The 17,405-nt window shown below is 40.8% G+C and overlaps 2 protein-coding genes and 1 long non-coding RNA gene across 5 annotated transcripts in view; 2 read left to right on the top strand and 1 right to left on the bottom strand.

Annotated features, from left to right (window-relative positions):
- The window catches only part of RASA3 (RAS p21 protein activator 3), a 127,464-nt gene extending 113,667 nt beyond the window's left edge, over positions 1-13,797 (top strand). Inside the window, exons 17-24 of the mRNA XM_081003009.1 lie at positions 1,172-1,249; positions 2,510-2,583; positions 4,930-5,036; positions 6,084-6,166; positions 7,206-7,414; positions 8,322-8,425; positions 10,199-10,382; positions 11,278-13,797. Of these exons, the coding sequence (XP_080859135.1) occupies positions 1,172-1,249; positions 2,510-2,583; positions 4,930-5,036; positions 6,084-6,166; positions 7,206-7,414; positions 8,322-8,425; positions 10,199-10,382; positions 11,278-11,353 (915 nt within the window). The 3' untranslated portion in view covers positions 11,354-13,797. The remainder of the gene's footprint in view (positions 1-1,171; positions 1,250-2,509; positions 2,584-4,929; positions 5,037-6,083; positions 6,167-7,205; positions 7,415-8,321; positions 8,426-10,198; positions 10,383-11,277) is intronic.
- LOC308475879 overlaps positions 1-17,405 on the bottom strand; it is a 19,037-nt gene continuing 1,632 nt past the window's right edge. Inside the window, exons 2-6 of one of the 2 annotated variants that reach the window (XR_013985471.1) lie at positions 15,231-15,345; positions 10,135-10,290; positions 4,913-5,019; positions 3,786-4,664; positions 1-497 (exon numbers count right to left, since the gene is read on the bottom strand). This is a non-coding gene — a long non-coding RNA (uncharacterized lncRNA). Of the gene's footprint in view, positions 498-3,356; positions 4,665-4,912; positions 5,020-10,134; positions 10,291-15,230; positions 15,346-17,405 lie in introns of those variants that run through there. The other variant, XR_013985472.1, reaches the window with a different exon arrangement.
- Positions 15,351-17,405, top strand: part of LOC308475848 (uncharacterized protein) — an 18,068-nt gene continuing 16,013 nt past the window's right edge. Inside the window, exon 1 of one of the 2 annotated variants that reach the window (XM_081003318.1) lies at positions 15,351-15,642. In XM_081003318.1, coding sequence (XP_080859444.1) covers positions 15,438-15,642 — 205 coding nt within the window. In that variant the 5' untranslated portion in view covers positions 15,351-15,437. The remainder of the gene's footprint in view (positions 15,643-17,405) is intronic. The other variant, XM_081003317.1, reaches the window with a different exon arrangement.

Below are 17,405 nucleotides of genomic sequence, written 5' to 3' on the forward strand. Positions count from 1 at the left end.
CCCCTTCCCTTTTCTGGGTTCTTGGGCATTCCCACCCACCTTTTAAATGTGTGTTCAATTGATTATGATGATAGGAGCACAGCCCTTCTCTGTGAGGGCGCAGCATCCTTGTGGAGACAAATCCTCAAAGGGAATGATACAAACCTATGTCCTCTCCTCTCTTCACATGTGTGGGCGGTGCGCCAGGCACTTCTAGGGAATGCCAATTCCACCTCCTGTATCCCCATCAGCCAGCCTTCCCTCTTTAGTTGGTTGTCACATGAATATGAGCTCTAATGTTCCTAGACCAAGGAGGGGAATGCACTAGGATATGTGTTCAGGTATTCAAGGAGCATGATCTGTGATCTAACAGTTCCCTGGGCTGGTGAAAAAAACTTCTGAGAACTGCTTCATGTGACCGCTCAACATGGCCACCCATTTTTTTTTCTTGCCGTTGAAGTTTGTTTCTACTATACACATCATGTTAAGGAGTTGGTACACCCATTTGCGGTGAAGCGCTGCAAAAAAAAAATCGCATTTGGCAAAAGAAAATGGCAACCCAGGCCAGAAAAAGTGGTTCCTGCATAATTTGCTTATTTTGCCATAGTATTGCATGATTGTAATAAAAACTTCTAAGCTGTTCGCAAAAATAGCCTAAAAATTAAAACATTCAAATTATCAATAAAAGACCATTAAAAACAGGTATATAACAACAATCTGTTGGTAATTAAAGTCCACAGGAAGCAAAACAAGTTTGGAAAACCTACCAGCATTCTACATATCGGGATAGGCTTGCCTAAATGAAAATGTTCTAAGCAGGCTCTGAAAACAGCACAGCAGTTTCAGAGTGGAGGTGATGCCACACTGAGAGTTCATGTGAATTGGTCCTGAGTTTGGGCATTAAATTGCTTGCCTTTTCTACGAAGCCCTGATTGCCAGTTTAGAATGAATGGCCAATCTGAGTAAACAAATTATATCCAAAATTTAAAAGGAAATGACTTGAGTTGTGAGCTTGGCATGTGTACCGGTACCTCTGCAAAAAAATAAAATAAAATAAGTCTATTCTACAAGGGAAAAAGACATATGTCCATGAATGAATGAGTCTTAAGCCTTTTGCTGACTTTGATGTTTTGAACTTCTGTGTAAATTGTCATATTTCAAGATAAAAACCTGCTGGTGGTTTGTATTTCAGGCCAGTTTCAAGGAATCATATATGGCTACATTTTATGACTACTTTAATGAGCAGAAATATGCAGATGCAGTAAAAAATGTAAGTATTATCAACAAACTCTTGCATATTTTGTAGGCTTAATAACATGAGCCAGTTGAATAAATACTTAATTAGTTGCATATCTATATCCTGAAGAATCAGCTAAAAATGAAAATTAAGCATGCTGAAAGGGAAAAGGTTGAAAAACATGAGAAGTATGTCTATGATTGTGCTTTAGGACACAGATTTGAGGTTTTGCCTCCATCCATAGGCCTCTTAAGGGTTACAGCAAGCTATGTGGAAAACATATTGTGGCGTAATTATTAGTGCCATACCAAAATCTGCCCTCTAGTTTCTGAAAAGTTTTCTGCAGGCGTGAAGAAAGCTTCCTTTTTATGTCTTCTCAGGGTGTAGAATTTTTTTAGATTGCTGGTGAGTGTGGGGTTTTGAGTTTCACTTGCCATTGCGAGGTGGCCAAGGGTGGTATGGGTGTTTTTCTTTCCAGTAAACATTTCTCCAGCAATCTGCAGCCTCCTTGGCTGCCCTCACTTTCCAATATTAAAAAAAAATAAAAATGGGAGGAGTTACTTCATGATAACTTTGAAGTGCAGGCACCTGGGAAGGTTGCAGAGTGCAGACAACCAGAGACGATTTATAGATACAGACACCGTTGGTGACCTAGAAATTAAGGTCAGCACAACAAAAATCCTGCATCCTACCCATGATATAAAGGTATGTATCTCCCTTTCATAATCAATCAGCAACTCATTCAGGCAGCAAGCCTTTAGATCACATATGGGTAACATGCAGACTGCACAACACCCCTTGCAGATTCCACCTAGGTTACCCAGCCGCCGCCGCCTCCTGTCCCATGCTGGCAATCACACCCCCCTCAGCCCACCAAACAGCTGTGGGAGGTGTGATATCCAGAGCAGACAATATTGAGGTAGAAGGACTAGCCAGGCAGCTTGCTATGACCTATGAGAATGTCTGAAGGAGGTCTCTGTGAGGGGAGTTACATCTGTGTGTACACATATGTTTCTGCAAATGTTGGCAGAGCCGAAGGGCTGAGTTATATATCCGATCTGAAGGCCTACAATACGATTCAGTGTAAAGCTCTAATCACATTTAATTTGGACATGGATCTTTGATTTGCCTGCATATAAAGCTTTTAAACATTCTTTTTCTTCTCATTAAATGTCAAATAATTAACCTTGTGAAATTCAGGCATTTCCATTTGTGCTTTTTTTTTTTTTATCAGCTCTGCCAACCGGTATCAGTACGAAATCCTTATTTCATATATATATTTTCTCATCCAAGTTCTTAGATTTAATTTCATCCTCTGGAAGAAGAGATCACAAAAGTATAGAACAGGCGATACTACTTAAAGAAGGGTGAGTATGCATCAGGCTTTAAAAACAAAACAAAACCTGGAGCAAATTCAATTAGTAAATAGTTCAGCACCTGCTTGGGTTGGAACATAGTTCCTTTTTTTTGTTTTGGTAGTGTTGTCTCTAGTATATATTCATTAAACAAAGGGAAATTTCATTTTGTCAAAATTGGGGATGCTACCAAATTGTTAGGGATGGAAGAACCTTAGAGGATATAATAACCGAAAATACAAGCAAATTTGTTTTCACCAGAAATATTTTCTGAGTTACCTAAAAGCTGAATAAGTGTACATGATAGAAAGCTGCCTATTTCTGAACATAATTTGCATAATGTTCCTGCATCTTGTTTGCCCCTTAAAAGTTAATTTTTGTCTTTTAGTTATTTGTGCTCACCTTCCTTTTGCTTTTTAAAAATATGTTTGTATGATTTTCGTAATCGTCCCCTCCTAACTCTTAAATGTGAAATTTCTACATCTTTCTTTTGCTTCTGTCTGATTTTTTTCTGTCTCTCCTTGCTTGGCCTGCTGTGTTAAGGACTCTTAAACTAACAGTAAAGAAAGTTGATGATAATAGTTCATGCAGGTAAGATGGTGAAGGCAGTTGGTACTTAGCCACAGCTACCTGCCAATGGCATTATCAAGAGAGCGTATTCAACTGGGGTGGGAGAAATTTGGATATCCATGCAGGGTGCCTGAAAAATCAGATGGGGATGTTTTTCTTCTCTATGCTGTATCAGTACCTTCTGAACACACAGGAAGGTGCCTCATCAAAAAAATCCATTAGAATCGGGGCGGTTTTTCAGTTGTAACGCTCCGGAACGGCATTCCGGCATCTCTCAATTGGCCCCCAGAAGTGGTGGGGGGGGGGAGATCTGACCAGCCTCAGCAAAGCCCTGCTGCACCTCCAGCTCACAAGGAGACCCCCCCCCCCGAGCCCAAAAGGGAATCATATATGGCCTTTGGAGAGAGGTCTCCTCATGAGCCAGAGGAGCAGCGGGGCTTTGCTGAGGTTCTTCAGCCTGACTTAGCTGTGATAGGGCCCCTCTTTCCTACTTCCCATCAGAATCTGCTGCTGTCGTCTTCAGGACCACTGTATTTGGGTACCAAGTCCACATGACACTACAATGTAGGCGGGACTTGTCAAGATTGCCTCTCCTTATTACCTCAAGGATTGTCTGGAAATGTTTTCGTATGTTTGGGTTTTACCTGAGTTTTGGTAGTTTAGTCCATCCTGAGCTGGAAGCTTTGATAAGGATTTTTTCTTGCTGGTAGATGATACAGAGTTTACCTGAAACATTTTGACATTTCTTTCCTCTTCCTGCCACTGCTTTTTTTAAAAGCCGCTTCTTCTTCTTAGTTTCTTATTTATGTTTCTGTACAAGAACAATCAAAGTGGCTTTTGTGATTTCTTAAAACTGTGATTTATCTTGAACCGTTATGTGCCCAAGTTAAATTACCTTTCAGACTGGTTACGAAATGGTTGGAGATTATAATCATTCAATATCTAGTATGATCCCCCACCATCCTAGATTCGTATTTTCATGATCCCTTACACTCATAAGTTGATTAATCATAGCTAGAGTACTTTTACTTTTAATTCAGAAGTTAGAATGTAGTCAAAAATATGCTCTTTGCTTTCGCAACATTGAGTGCACTGCAAAATGGTTGGGTTGGTTTCTTCTTTCCTTTCAACAGCCACTCTTGCTTTCTAACTTACCAGATAAAAACTACCTGTGCAATAAGTGACTTGGTGTTTATTTACAAGAGATGCCCTTCTGCCTAGTATAGAGGTTAACAAAATTCTACATGTTCTGTATTAGAGTATGCTGACATAGCCATTACTTTTAGCGACTGGGCCTGTCTTTCAAAACGAATCAAAGAGAAAAGCAGGGTAGAGGATATTTGAATGTTTAAACAAGAACACATTTTACTCTACAATGTACATGCAGTTCTACCACTGCAGAATGTCTGTGGGCAATCACTTCTTCCATAAAATTTCCATGCCAGCAACTTGCATGTGGGAAAGTTTCTTTACCAATGTAAAGTACTGGTTTGAAACGTGGATGTTTTCAAACATGCAACCCCCTGCAAGCAATATGATGTTGTTTAGTTATGTAAGAGGAGTGACTTGCTAAATGGATCTACTAAGTGATGCCTGGAACCTTCCTAAAACTGGACTTAGCACCTATTGGTTAAGCCTATTCCATTCAGTGCATCCTCATTGTGGCATATGTCACAGTGTCCCCTTGTCTCTGAGGGTACAGTCTCTTGCTTACTACCAGGGAATATAGATATAAATTCAATAAATATAAATAAAAATATAATTCTGTCACCTTCTCCTTTGCAATAGGTTCATGATCAAGAGGGCACAAGGTAGGAAACGATTTGGTATGAAAAACTTCAAGAAGAGGTGGTTTCGACTTACCAACCATGAATTTACCTATCAGAAAAGCAAAGGTATTAAAGATGCTGCCATTTTCATTAACGCTTAGCTAATTTAAATGTTTAAGTAAAGGTAAAGGGACCCCTGACCATTAGGTCCAGTCGTGACCGACTCTGGGGTTGCGGCGCTCATCTTGCTTTATTGGCCGAGGGAGCCGGTGTACAACTTCCAGGTCATGTGGCCAGCATGACTAAGCCACTTCTGGCGAACCAGAGCAGCACACGGAAACGCCGTTTACCTTCCTGCCAGAGCGGTACCTATTTATCTACTTGCACTTTGACGTGCTTTCGAACTGCTAGGTTGGCAGGAGCAGGGACCGAGCTATGGGAGCTCACCCCATCGTGGGGATTCGAACTGCCGACCTTCTGATCGGCAAGTCCTAGGCTCTGTGGTTTAACCCACAGCGCACCCGCGTCCCAATTTAAATGTTTATAATGATGCAAAATGCAGTGCTGATATGCTGTTGTGACATCGTACTCTCTTCTCTACAGTACAAAGGAATAAGGACTCATTTCAATGCATTTTAAAATCATTTGAGGGTGTGTTTTTTAAGCGTTCTCCTTTAAAAGCTGAGCTTTTATTTACTCGCTGCGTTTCTATCTAGTTCCTGTGGCGGTCATAAAATCAGTGTTTAAGGATAAGAGCACAATCTGGGGGAGAGGAGGGTGGCTGTTCAGGTAGAGTGCTACAGTTGGTCTCTGCTCATTATGATCAGGTGCCAGTTCCTAGCAAAGGGCTGGCGTGTGTCCTCTGCCATCCTTTGCCCTTGGTTTTGGGCTGTTTTGGTAAGCGTGGGGGGAAGCCAGGAATCTCCAAGTAGCAGTGCTTGGCCTCAGACGTGCAGTACTGTTACTACAGAAAGGATGCTGCAGAAGTCTTAGCCCAAGGCAATGTGCCCCCCCCTTTCATACCAAGTGTTTCTTTTAAAGCAGAGGTTGGATGGCCGTCTGCCATGGATACTTGAGATTCCTGCACTGTGGGGGGTTGGACTAGATGACCCTCGGGGTCCCTTCCAACCCTACAGTTCCCTGATCCTGTTTTTCTGCATTTGCCTACTGCAGGTGACCACCCACTGTGCAACATTCCAATTGAAAACATTCTGGCAGTAGAAAAACTGGAGGAGGAGTCCTTCAAAATGAAAAATGTAAGCTACTCCCCCCCCCCCTTTTTTCTGTTTTTAAGAACCATGTCTTTATTAACGTCAGCTTATGTCAGTTCTTGTAGAGAACAGGTGTTTCAAACACAACCATGTCAGGAATCACAAGACCACAGCGAGAACGGCTCTGCTCCCGCTCTAGCAACGATATTCCAAAATACAGCCTATTCGGATGAAATTGTTACAAACCTTGGCTTGCTTATAGTTGATCTCTTCTGTAATAACTAAGTTTATGGTGTCTGAACTTTATGTAATTGTGGTGTTTTTGAAATTGCCCTGTCTTACATATATGGGGGTGAAATTCCATCATTTAGTCTTGGAGAGCAAGTCAGAGGAGGTGCAGAGTATAAGTGCAACAAATTCCTCTGGTTATTTCATAAGAGTGCAGAGATGAAAGTTTATGTGTGAATTCACAACCAATATAAAAGCGCCTCTTTTATCTGGAAGCATAAATTATGAGTTTCATGTTTACATTTGTGCATTTTTTGTATATTTTTATAGGGTGGCTGGGGTATATATTTTTTGCATTTCTAGAGAGAGAGAGAGAGCACTAAGCAACCAGAATAGTAGCGCTTCATCTGCAAAAGCTTGATTTATGAATTACATTATACTACCACTGTTTTTAGATTATATTGTTTTCAACGTTGGGTTTCATGTGTTTTGTTTTTAAAACCGTGTAGCCAATTTGTTTTCTATGGTACAAAGGTGGGATTTGTTTAAATAAACAAGCATTTTAAATCCTAAACTGCTTGTAATTAAATGAGAAGAAACTGGGCAAACTGAACTGTGACTTTCTGTAAGCCATATTGGCTTGTTCTTCTAACCTGTGTGGTAGGTTAGGTTGATGGGCCTAAAGTCACCTATTGCGCTTCATCTCTGGGCAAGGATTTCCTTGGCTTACATTCTTAACTCTTTTACCCCATACTGACTAAAATAGGGTCCCCCTTTCAGGTTTCTTTCTGTAAAAGATAAGAATTTAAGTGGACTTTCTTGTCGGTCATTGGTTGTTCTTCTGACTGCCTTTCAGATGTTCCAAGTAATTCAGCCCGAAAGAGTTCTGTATATCCAGGCAAATAATTGTGTTGAAGCCAAGGACTGGATTGATATCCTCACCAAAGTTAGCCAGTGTAACAAGAAACGCCTCGCTGTCTACCACCCCTCTGCATACCTTAATGGGCACTGGCTTTGCTGCAAAGCGACAGCAGATAATACCCCTGGCTGTACTCCCTGCACTGGGTAAGGACTTTCTAGGATATATTTCCTGTTCTAAATTTGGCTTTGAAGCAACTTGGTGATGAAATGTGTATCCTGCAGACGTCTGAAAGAGTGAGAGAGCTGATTCTAAGTGGTAGGAAGCTGAATCTATGTCAGCGTCCAGTGCAATCACTTGTTTTCTCAGCCCTGTTTACACCGCTTACAAATCTCTGTAGCTAAGCGATATAGGAATAAGAATGAAAATGTGCTGCTGGGTTTTTAGTACAAGACAAGTAGCCGCAATGGGATGGAATGCTAAACCATGGTTTAGTGCAAGGGTGCTGGAATGGATTTGTCAGCCACCTGACATCAAACCCATGTAGTCAAAACAAAAAACCTGCAGGCAAAGCGCCAACAATTAGCTGATCATTGGGTCTTGCAAAGCTAGATTATTCATATTTACATTTATGCAGATTTAACCAATTAATCCATCTGTTAATTAAGCTCTCATTATTAATGATTCACAAGCTGAGCTAAAAAGACATGAAAATATTTCTAGACATTAAGCCATCTTCTGGCTGGTTGCAAATGATATGTTATTTTAATAAGATTCTGGCAATAGGAGTACCCCACACTATTATGGTTCAGTTTTGGAATGCCTCTCCAACTGAATTATAACTTTTAACTTTAATATCCAACATTAGCCGTACTCAAGAGTAGACCCACTGAAATAAGCCATTGATTTTGGTAGGTCTGCCCCGCAAACGATTAACATTAGATATCCCCCCTTCTCTTTAAAATTGATTATACTTCTGTTATCTCATATTGTACCATTTTGAAATTTTGCTGTTCTGTTAATCAGGTGCCCTTTTAAACCATAATGGAAAAGTAGAAACCCTCAGTTTCTTAACATATGATTCTTAAAGTGTTATTCTAAATTATTCTGCAGGGGCCTCCCAGCAAATATCCAATTAGACATAGATGGAGACAGAGAAACTGAACGCATCTATTCCCTTTTCAATTTGTATATGGTTAAACTGGAGAAAATGCAAGGTGGGTATACAAATGAATCATTCCTTTGTCTGTACATGTCATTTTAAATTAAAATTATATTTTAAAGAATGTTATTTATTTACAAAATCCTACGACTGTTAAGCTATACACTCCAGGTAGTTTGTTCAGAATAGCAAATGATACCTTTTGGTGTCTACTTTAATATTTCACACCTGTTTTCTGTGATTATTTTGTTGTATGCTTGGTTCTGCATTTTAATAACATAAAAAATAAAGAAAAGAAGCAGCTAATAGATTTTTGTAGTACGCACTTCTCTTATCTGCTAGTATGCCTGTATTTTTCCTTAATTCTTTTAGGTCTCAATAGACTTCTTTTTGCACATTAATCAATGAAATCTGAGTGTCAAACAGACGGAGTATTCAATGAATGTAAAAGGAGGGTAGAAGAATCACATGACCACTGCGTTTTTTGGCATTCTAGAAAGCTATTTTTGAACAGCAGTTTAGCCAAACTTCAGGTTCTGCTTCAGCACAGGGACAGAGGCAGGATATCTTAAGCTAAAATATAAATATAACTTTGTAGGATGTAAGCCAATAGTGCCAGATATATTTAAACTTCCTCCGACCCCATGTAATTGCAAACCTGTGACCTCTCTTTCCATCTCTGAGCTGGCCATCCATTTGCCCTTAGCTCCCTGCTTTGAATACAAAAAAGCACTTTGCCAGTGAAGAACCACTGTTGCTTCAGGCACTTGTGTGCTCCTTAGGACCAAGTTAATCATATGACTGGCCTTTGCATGATTCCCCCCCCCCCTTTACTAAATAGCAGCCATGGGGGACCCTGGTTCAGGAATGGGACTATAGCGTCCTGGGTGTCTGTGTGTTAGCCATTTGCCCCACCATAGTCCCAATCCAAATTGTTCCTCTACTGTGGCTGCCCTTTACCCTGACAGCAAAGCTCCCATTGGATCTTGATGCAAACAGCAGGCATGGGAGGGAAGTGTTCAGAACAGGCCTGTGATAGGAGGAGGACTCATTCCTTACTTTGGCCCAACATAAATAAGTGTGAAGAGCAAGGCAAAAAGCAAAGGCATCCCAATGCCATAGATAGCAGGATGAAGCACTTCATTCCCCACGCACGCATGCAAAAGTTGACAGCGCCCAAGACTGCTTTGAGTATAATTTGGGTTTACACACACACACACACACACACACACACAATATTTCAGCAGTATGTTTGCTGACTTTTGCCAGAATGTGTTCAACCCAAAGGTAGTTCTTCACCTGAATCCATCTTAAATGTAAGATTGGCTGCAATTATTCCCTATTCCAGATATTCACATTTGTAGTTGTAGCTATTAGTTTGCATGGATTAGGCAAACTAATGGAAAATATGACTTTCAATGGCTGTGAAAACCATGATAGCTAAAAGGAACCTCGGCGTTCAGAAGAAGTGTCTCTTTAAACATGAGGTGCTGGGGACACATTGTGGGAGGCTATTGTCTTCATTCCCCATTTGCGAGCTCCCAGATTGCCCACTGTAGACATATCATATATAACTGCAGAGTTGGAAGGGCTCACAAGGGTCATCTACTCCAACCCCCTGCAATGCAGGAATCTTTTGCACAACCCTGAAATTAAGAGTCTCATGCTCTACTGACCGAGGTTCCAAGACCTGCTGGGCCCTTGGGCTGAACTCACAGAGCTCTTTTTAAGTTTGCTTTGGGGTGAGGTGGGGGAGTGTCTTACCACTTTTTGGTGATGCTGTTTGACCTTCATGAGAGCTGGATTTTTCTTCATCTTTTTTCAACAGAGGCTTGTGGCAGTAAATCTGTGTACGATGGACCAGAGCAGGAAGAGTATTCAACCTTTGTTATCGATGACCCTCAGGAGACCTACAAGACACTAAAGCAGATTGTAGATAATGTTAAAACCCTCGAGCAAGAACATGCCCAGTACAAGAGGGATAAATTCAAGAAGACAAAATACGGAAGCCAGTAAGTGTGGGTTGCTCTGGGTGGGTGTGATCTTTAATAATGCATAGAAAGCTTTTTTCAGAGGAGATGTAGCTTGGTGTGTTCTACATCCAGACCTGGCTAGTCATTCAGTTTGGGGAAAGTTGCAGTTCAAATGGTACAGCACATATTTCGCCTGCAGAAGACTCCAGGTTCCTTCTCCAGGGAGGGCTGGAAAACCCTTGAAAACCTGAAGAGTTGCTAAACACTCCGTGTAGAGCTAGATGGAGCAGTGATTTGACTTTGTACAAGGCAGCTTTCTATGTTCCTGTGCCAAGCTAGGCAATTCAGCCCCACAATCCACCACTGCCCTTTCCTACTCAAAATATAAAAGTCCTCAACTTCCTGCCTGCAGATATTTTCTATGCAGTAGAGCACCCTCCTGTAAAATTATTCACAGGCTCAGGGTATCCTGCAGTTCTCACCTTGCTCCCTGGTCCTGCCAAAATGCCACCTGCAGTATTATCTGGTTGCTTCCCAAGCCCCCTGACCCTCGACCATCTAAAATGAACTGCAGCCTGTAATTTTGGAAACCAAAGATGTCTCTTGTTCATTTTCACGAGTTCCCATGATGCTATCACTCAGGCCAGATCTCTTTCCTAAAGCGCGTGTGAGGAACCCACTGGTCCTCCCGATGTTGCTGGACTACAACTCCCATCATCCCTGACCATTGGCCATGCTTGCTGTGGCCAATGGGAGCTGTTGTTCAGCGACATTTGGAAGGCCAAAGTATCATGACCTACAGGGTGAAAGGTAGAAACCCTTCTCCTTTTTGGGGGTTTGTTGTTTTGCTTCAGGTCTGCCTTCTTCAGACCTGCAGCTTCAGAAGCAAAACCTCCCTGTTTTCTCCTTTGTCACTTTTCTCCTCCTTCTCTAGGGAACACCCCATCGGTGACAAGAGCTTCCAGAGCTACATCAGGCAGCAGTCAGAAATCTCAGCGCATTCCATTTGAAGTCTGAAGGAATTTACAAGGCGGTGCTGTTGACGGGTCGAAATGAGAGAAAGGAAAAGAATGAAATGAACAAAGAGAAGCCAACCAGTAGCGGGATGTACCTACCTAAACATCGAGCTCGCTGAGGCTTGCTAAGTGTTTTCTCTCTCTCTGTCTCTCTCCAAGAACTGTTACAATAGTTGCTATGCACTTTATTCATCTGATAACTAACAGATGAAGGAACTCTGCCTTCTAGGCAATTTTCATTGTATGTGTTGTGTTTGAGCTGTTTTTTCTTTTTTTTAAAAAAATGTTGCTCTGGTTTCTTGGAATCTAGTGATCAGTTCAATGATCAAGGTGTGTGGATTTCATATTGACAACTTCCACAGTCCTGTACATGGTTGAGAGCATTCTTTTAGATTTCTTATTTTTTGGTTGCTGACTACTTTCTTTTCTATGCCACACAGCAATTAGCAAAGGCTTTGCAACACTTGCTTTTTTATGGCTATGTTTAAAACTTAAGCGGAGATTAGCTCTTTTTTGGTTTTTAGTGCGGTCTCCCCACAAGCAGGTTGAAAAGCAGGGTATTTTGGTCTTCACATCAGCCGTGTAATATTTGGTTAAGAGCTGGCTTTTTAAGGTAAAATTCTAATATTTAAATGGTACTCTTCGATATTTTTGAGATACAAAATCGTTTCCACCAAGGCATTCTGTCGATTTCTATTTTTGCTATATAGTGGTGCCATTAAGAATAATGGAAATTAATTCAAAGTGTAAATAGTACAAGAATACATGGAAGACTGGTCCGAGAAAGTTTGGTTTGCATTTCTGAATTACTGCCTCTTATTTGTTTCCATGTTCCTAAGGGCCATTTCCAATGCAGCAATTTTTCTATATCAAAAGTATTTCCATGTAGAAAAAAAAGTGTGCCGTGAGCAGTTTGTCATGTGCGATAAGAACGCGTGTCCTGTTTGAACTGCGCACATGCTGAAGAAAGCAGAGTTAAAATCAATAGTTGAAAATGGTCTTGCTGTGTAGCACGGTAGCCCTAAATTGTTTTTGAACCTCAGCAGGTTCTTCCTCAGGGAAATTTCGAAAGAAAAAAAAAAGCTAGGAATTGCTGTATTCTCTCATAATAACTTTACCAGAGAGATTTGATTGCTGCAAACTAAATACCAATGCATTTCAGACGGGGAAATGGATGCGACGGAAGTAGCCTCCTGCATTCTGATTTTCTCTACCACATGGTTTGCACAACCTACAAAGAAGTATTATCCACGTAGGAAAACATTCCTTTTAAAGCAGGCTGAAGATGAACAGAGCTGTAACTTAAGAGTAGCTTGTTATAATTAGGAAATAGTGCTGCCTTAACTCTGCAGGAGAAGAGTGTTGGGGGGAAGGGCATACAGAGTCCACAACAAAAAAGTTGTAAAGGCTTTTTTATTTTGGACGGAATTATGTTTGAAACTGAAGTTCATGTTCTCCTAGCACTACTCGATTGTTTGGGACGAGAGTTGTACTTTTTACAAAAGTGTTTCAATAATAGAGATGTGTTTCATTTTTTGTTTTGTTTTAAATTGCATTGATACAAAGGTGTATCTTGTTAATATGCATGTAGATGAAGTGGACTGAGTTATGAACCTCATAAAAAACAAGTAAATGTTGTCAAAGAGGAGGAGTGAAGATGACTTGTGTGCATGTGTGTGTGATGTATGTATGTATGTATGTAGTGACTGGGATTCAGACGAAGTCATACTTAGGTCTCACTGAAATCAGTGTGAAAAAATAATCTTGATTATCTGAAGTCCCATGGATTTCAGTGGACCTAAGTATAATGAACAGTGTTGATCCAACCCTGTGTGTCTGTGTGAGTGTGTATCTATCTATAGATATATGCACACACAGTATATTGCTGTTTAGCTATATGTCATAGCCTCCTTAAAAGTCTGGTTCAATGCATGCTGGGCTTTGATGAAAGTCTAAGTAATGTAACAGAAGTTATGGGGTGTGGGCGTATTTTTGGACCATAATTAATGAGCTTTCAGCTTGATGAGAAGATTCCATACTTCTGCATAATAGTAAGTCTGTAATGTTCGCCAGGCACTTGAAGCAGAAAAGAAATATAGAAAACAAATGTCGGCAAGCCAGCCCCACAATGCTCAAATCCCATGAAAATAAGGAATGAGAACTTTTACACAACCTCTGTTTTTTAGTGGTTACAGATTTTATTCTTCTTAGCATTTGAGTATATTAGAAGCCTATGAGAACTGATATCTTATCGGTTGCCAACAGGAAGGCTGGACAAAGAACTGTACTATGTGCCGTGAACTGCCATTTGAATGCCAGTCTTGGTTTTTTGTTTTTTTTTAAGTGTATTTGTAACTTAATAGTCTTTTAATTAAATACTAATGACCTGCAATGTGTGTTCTATTTGCCAATTAAAAGAAGTGTTTTATTTCTGAAAAGTGTATGTGTGCATATGTTATACGCTAAATAGTGCCAGGCCTTTTTTGGAAAGGAAAGGCTAATGCTTATTGCATTTTTCTAAGGTACAGCAGCAAAAAAAGTTATTTGTAGTTGGAAGGGCTTCAAGAAAGATCTTCGAGAAAGAAGATTCCACCTAAACATTAGGAAGAACTTCCTGACAGTAAGAGCTGTTCGACAGTGGAATTTGCTGCCAAGGAGTGTGGTGGAGTCTCCTTCTTTGGAGGTCTTTAAGCAGAGGCTTGACAACTATATGTCAGGAGTGCTCTGATGGTGTTTCCTGCTTGGCAGGGGGTTGGACTCGATGGCCCTTGTGGTCTCTTCCAACTCTATGATTCTATGATTCTATGATTCTATGATTCTTTAATCTAGGAGTTAAGCACCATTGAATTCAGTGGGACTTCCTTGCAAGCAACTAGGGTTGGACTTGCACTGTTTTGGGCAACAGCGAGAGCCAGTTTGAATTGGCATACTGAGATTAGAAGGCACATTTTTACTTTATTTTTTACTTGAGGCTACTTTGGTTCTGGGACGTTGTTTCTGTGATATTGGATACAAAAAGGAAAATATTAAATATGGTGTTTTCTTCTTACCTCGAGTAAGTATCTTTTATTACCTAATAATCTCTCCCACACCCTTCAGTATCTAAACAAAAGCACCTATATTAAATTTTGGCAATATAAAAATAGATTTAAAGAAATAATGCTGTCGTTTTCTCAGCCACAGACAGGTGGCACTGCGAACTACAGTGTGTTTGACAAACTGGGCTCTCAAAGTTGCAGCCATGTTGGAGGGTGAAGAGGAAACCAGAGATGGAGGTGTGAATGGGTGGCCCCAGGCCAGGGAGCAGCTAGCCTGGTCAGGAGCTGTTGCTTTGGGCAAATCTAGCAGTCTAAAGGGGTTGGTGTCAGATGCATCCTCTTGGATCCTGCCTTTCTGCCTGTCCTCACATGGAAAACCTGCATCCTTTTTTGCTTCCCACCCTTTCAGTTCAAACGTTCTTTCCCTTAATATTGCTCAGTTTCAGGAATATCCTCTTTTCACACCAGCTTTTGCATCCTTAAAGATCATGCAATGATTTTATAAAGCTGTGGGAGTAGGACCGTGTAGGTTACTTTGTAAAAAAATAAAATTAAAATAAATCATCAGTGATGATAGCTGGATAGCCAAAGATGGCGCCAGGTGGGGAGAGTGTGGTCTTCCAGATGTTGCTAAACTGCAGCTTTCATTACTGCCAATCATTGACAGTACTTGCTGAAGCAGGTGAGAGTTGGGATCCAACAACATATGGAGAACCATGGTACCACCATGGCACACAATTCATTCCAATTAGAGCCATAGCTGACACATACAGTTAAAAGAGCTTTCCCCAGCGCTTGGTGGCCAAAGGAACAATCTTGGTATGGGTACTTACCAAACAAACATAGAAGAATGTGTAAGGTGATCTTTCAATCCGCGAAGCAGCCTTGGTGGATGAGGCAATGGCTTCAGTCTACCATTTGTGATGTCATAGAAGCTTCACGACAACCCTGTGTGAACAAAAGTCACATGTTTTCAAGGCAACACATTTAAGAAATGTATCAACAGAGAGTCCTACATCATTTCTCCATGTTCAGCTAACATGAAGAACCAAAAGATGTCAAAGGCTGCAAGCATAGCACACAGGAAGCGTTTGCAAGGTGTGCCTTTTGCAACAAAACTATCGCCAGGGTCCCACCGGATTGCAGAAACGTCAGATCTTCACAAATGCAAGACGGTTAGGCTCAGTGGTCACACGCTTAAGCCTGAGCTAGCTGGCCTAATCGAAAAGACATTGCAGGAAGCTGGTAAGTAACTTAGCAAGCAAATCTGTTTGTGTACAAAATCTGAGAAAGGAATAGCTTTTGATTCATCTCTCTGTTTCCTTACTGTCCTATAGTCCTGGAAAGCAATTAGTGTTGCCAGAGAGCAAATCTGAGAAGGGATTGGCCAGTGTCACACTTTCCATCTTCATTTTTTTTTTTTAATCATATTTATTAAAGTTTCCAAAAATATAAAAATACAAAGAAAAAAGAAAAAGAAAAAAAGATATTTAAAAACCTTACTTTCATTGCCTACTTTCTGGGACTCCCCCCCTCCCCCCCCCCGACTGTATTCCCCTTTCCTTAATTTGGTTCTACAAGCTCTCACTCCCAATTTGAAGCTTAATTTGTTTAACCCACTATCCAAATTGAATTGTACAAATCTTACCACCGTCCCACATCATTAACAAGAAAAGAAAAAAGATTTTCCCCAAGATCCACCCCAGTTCCTTCCACGAATTCCCTTTTTTTAAACACGTCCAATCAAAATAAAATGACATGCGTAAGTTATATAAAGAAATAAAAAATAAGAGATATAGAAAAATTCAAAAGATGGTTACACAGCCTTTGGATTCCAAATCTCCCCCCCCCCTTCCCCGGTTTGAATTCCCCATGTCCATCAGTCTATACATTATCAGCTTGGAAGTCTCAATTCATGACCAGATTTCTCCCCGATTCCATCTTGCCGGTTTTCTTTTAATTTATTAATTTTAATAATATTTAACTTCAAGTGTCCAATCTAACAAAGGCCTTTAATTTCCTTGATCTTTACCACTCCTCCCGTTGTTCTTTCCGTGTCGTAATCAGTCCTTTGTTCTTCTTATTCCTCACTTTCTCAGGTTTCTTGTCCTGTTCAGCTGCTAAAACTTTCTAATTCAGAAATCTGGTATCTCTACAGAGGTTTGTTATTCAGGAACAAAAACTTACGTCCAGTCCCTTCCTTTCTTCAATAGAAAATTCTATTGTCTCCTTTAATGTAAATACCTCTGTAGACAAAATACTATTTCAGTTTTGCAGCTTTCCCAGAAGATAACAAGTCCTGTGCGAATCCCAGAGTATTTTTCCACTTACGACCGTTCTTGTAATGTCCCGAAACCCCTCTAGGGGAATTGTAATAACTTTGTATCCTCTAATCCAAAAATCAAATTGTTGCTTATTTTCCAACAGTTTATATCCATATTATAGCAAATTGTAACAAAATTAACCAGCAAAGTCCTCATAAACAAAGTCCTCTTTATATTCTCCAGCTTTGACAGCTACTTTGACAGCTGTCAAAGTCTCCGTCTCTCTTCACCAGGCTCCGCGAATCGCCCCGGTTCCCAGGGGGGGGTTGCATTTTTCTTCTCACCCTCCACTCTTCTCCTCCAGCACAGTTCTTATAATTTCCCATCGTGAAATTAATGATTTTTATCAGAAGTATACTTCCCTTTGGACCTTGGTTACCCAGTCCTTGTTTTGGAATGCTTACAGTAGGGGGGGGGATTGACTTCCTTTTTAAATCGCCCCCGCTCGTGCCAAATCCGAAATTTTGAACCCGGTTTCCCAATTACTCACGGGTTGTTGTTAATAGTCCAAATTTTCAATGGAAGAAGTCAGCGCTCTCCGTCGAATGGCATGCGGCTGCGCTCGGCAGGGAAAGCAGAAGACTCAAAGCACCACGCCGCTCCCCGGCACCCGATCCGAAGCCTTTAAAAAGGCTCCTTCACGAGTCGGGAGGGCGCTAATGGTGCAAGCCGAGTCACCCATGT

Source organism: Podarcis pityusensis (genome assembly GCF_964106645.2).
Source record: "Podarcis pityusensis genome assembly, chromosome: 4".
Taxonomy (NCBI): domain Eukaryota; kingdom Metazoa; phylum Chordata; class Lepidosauria; order Squamata; family Lacertidae; genus Podarcis; species Podarcis pityusensis.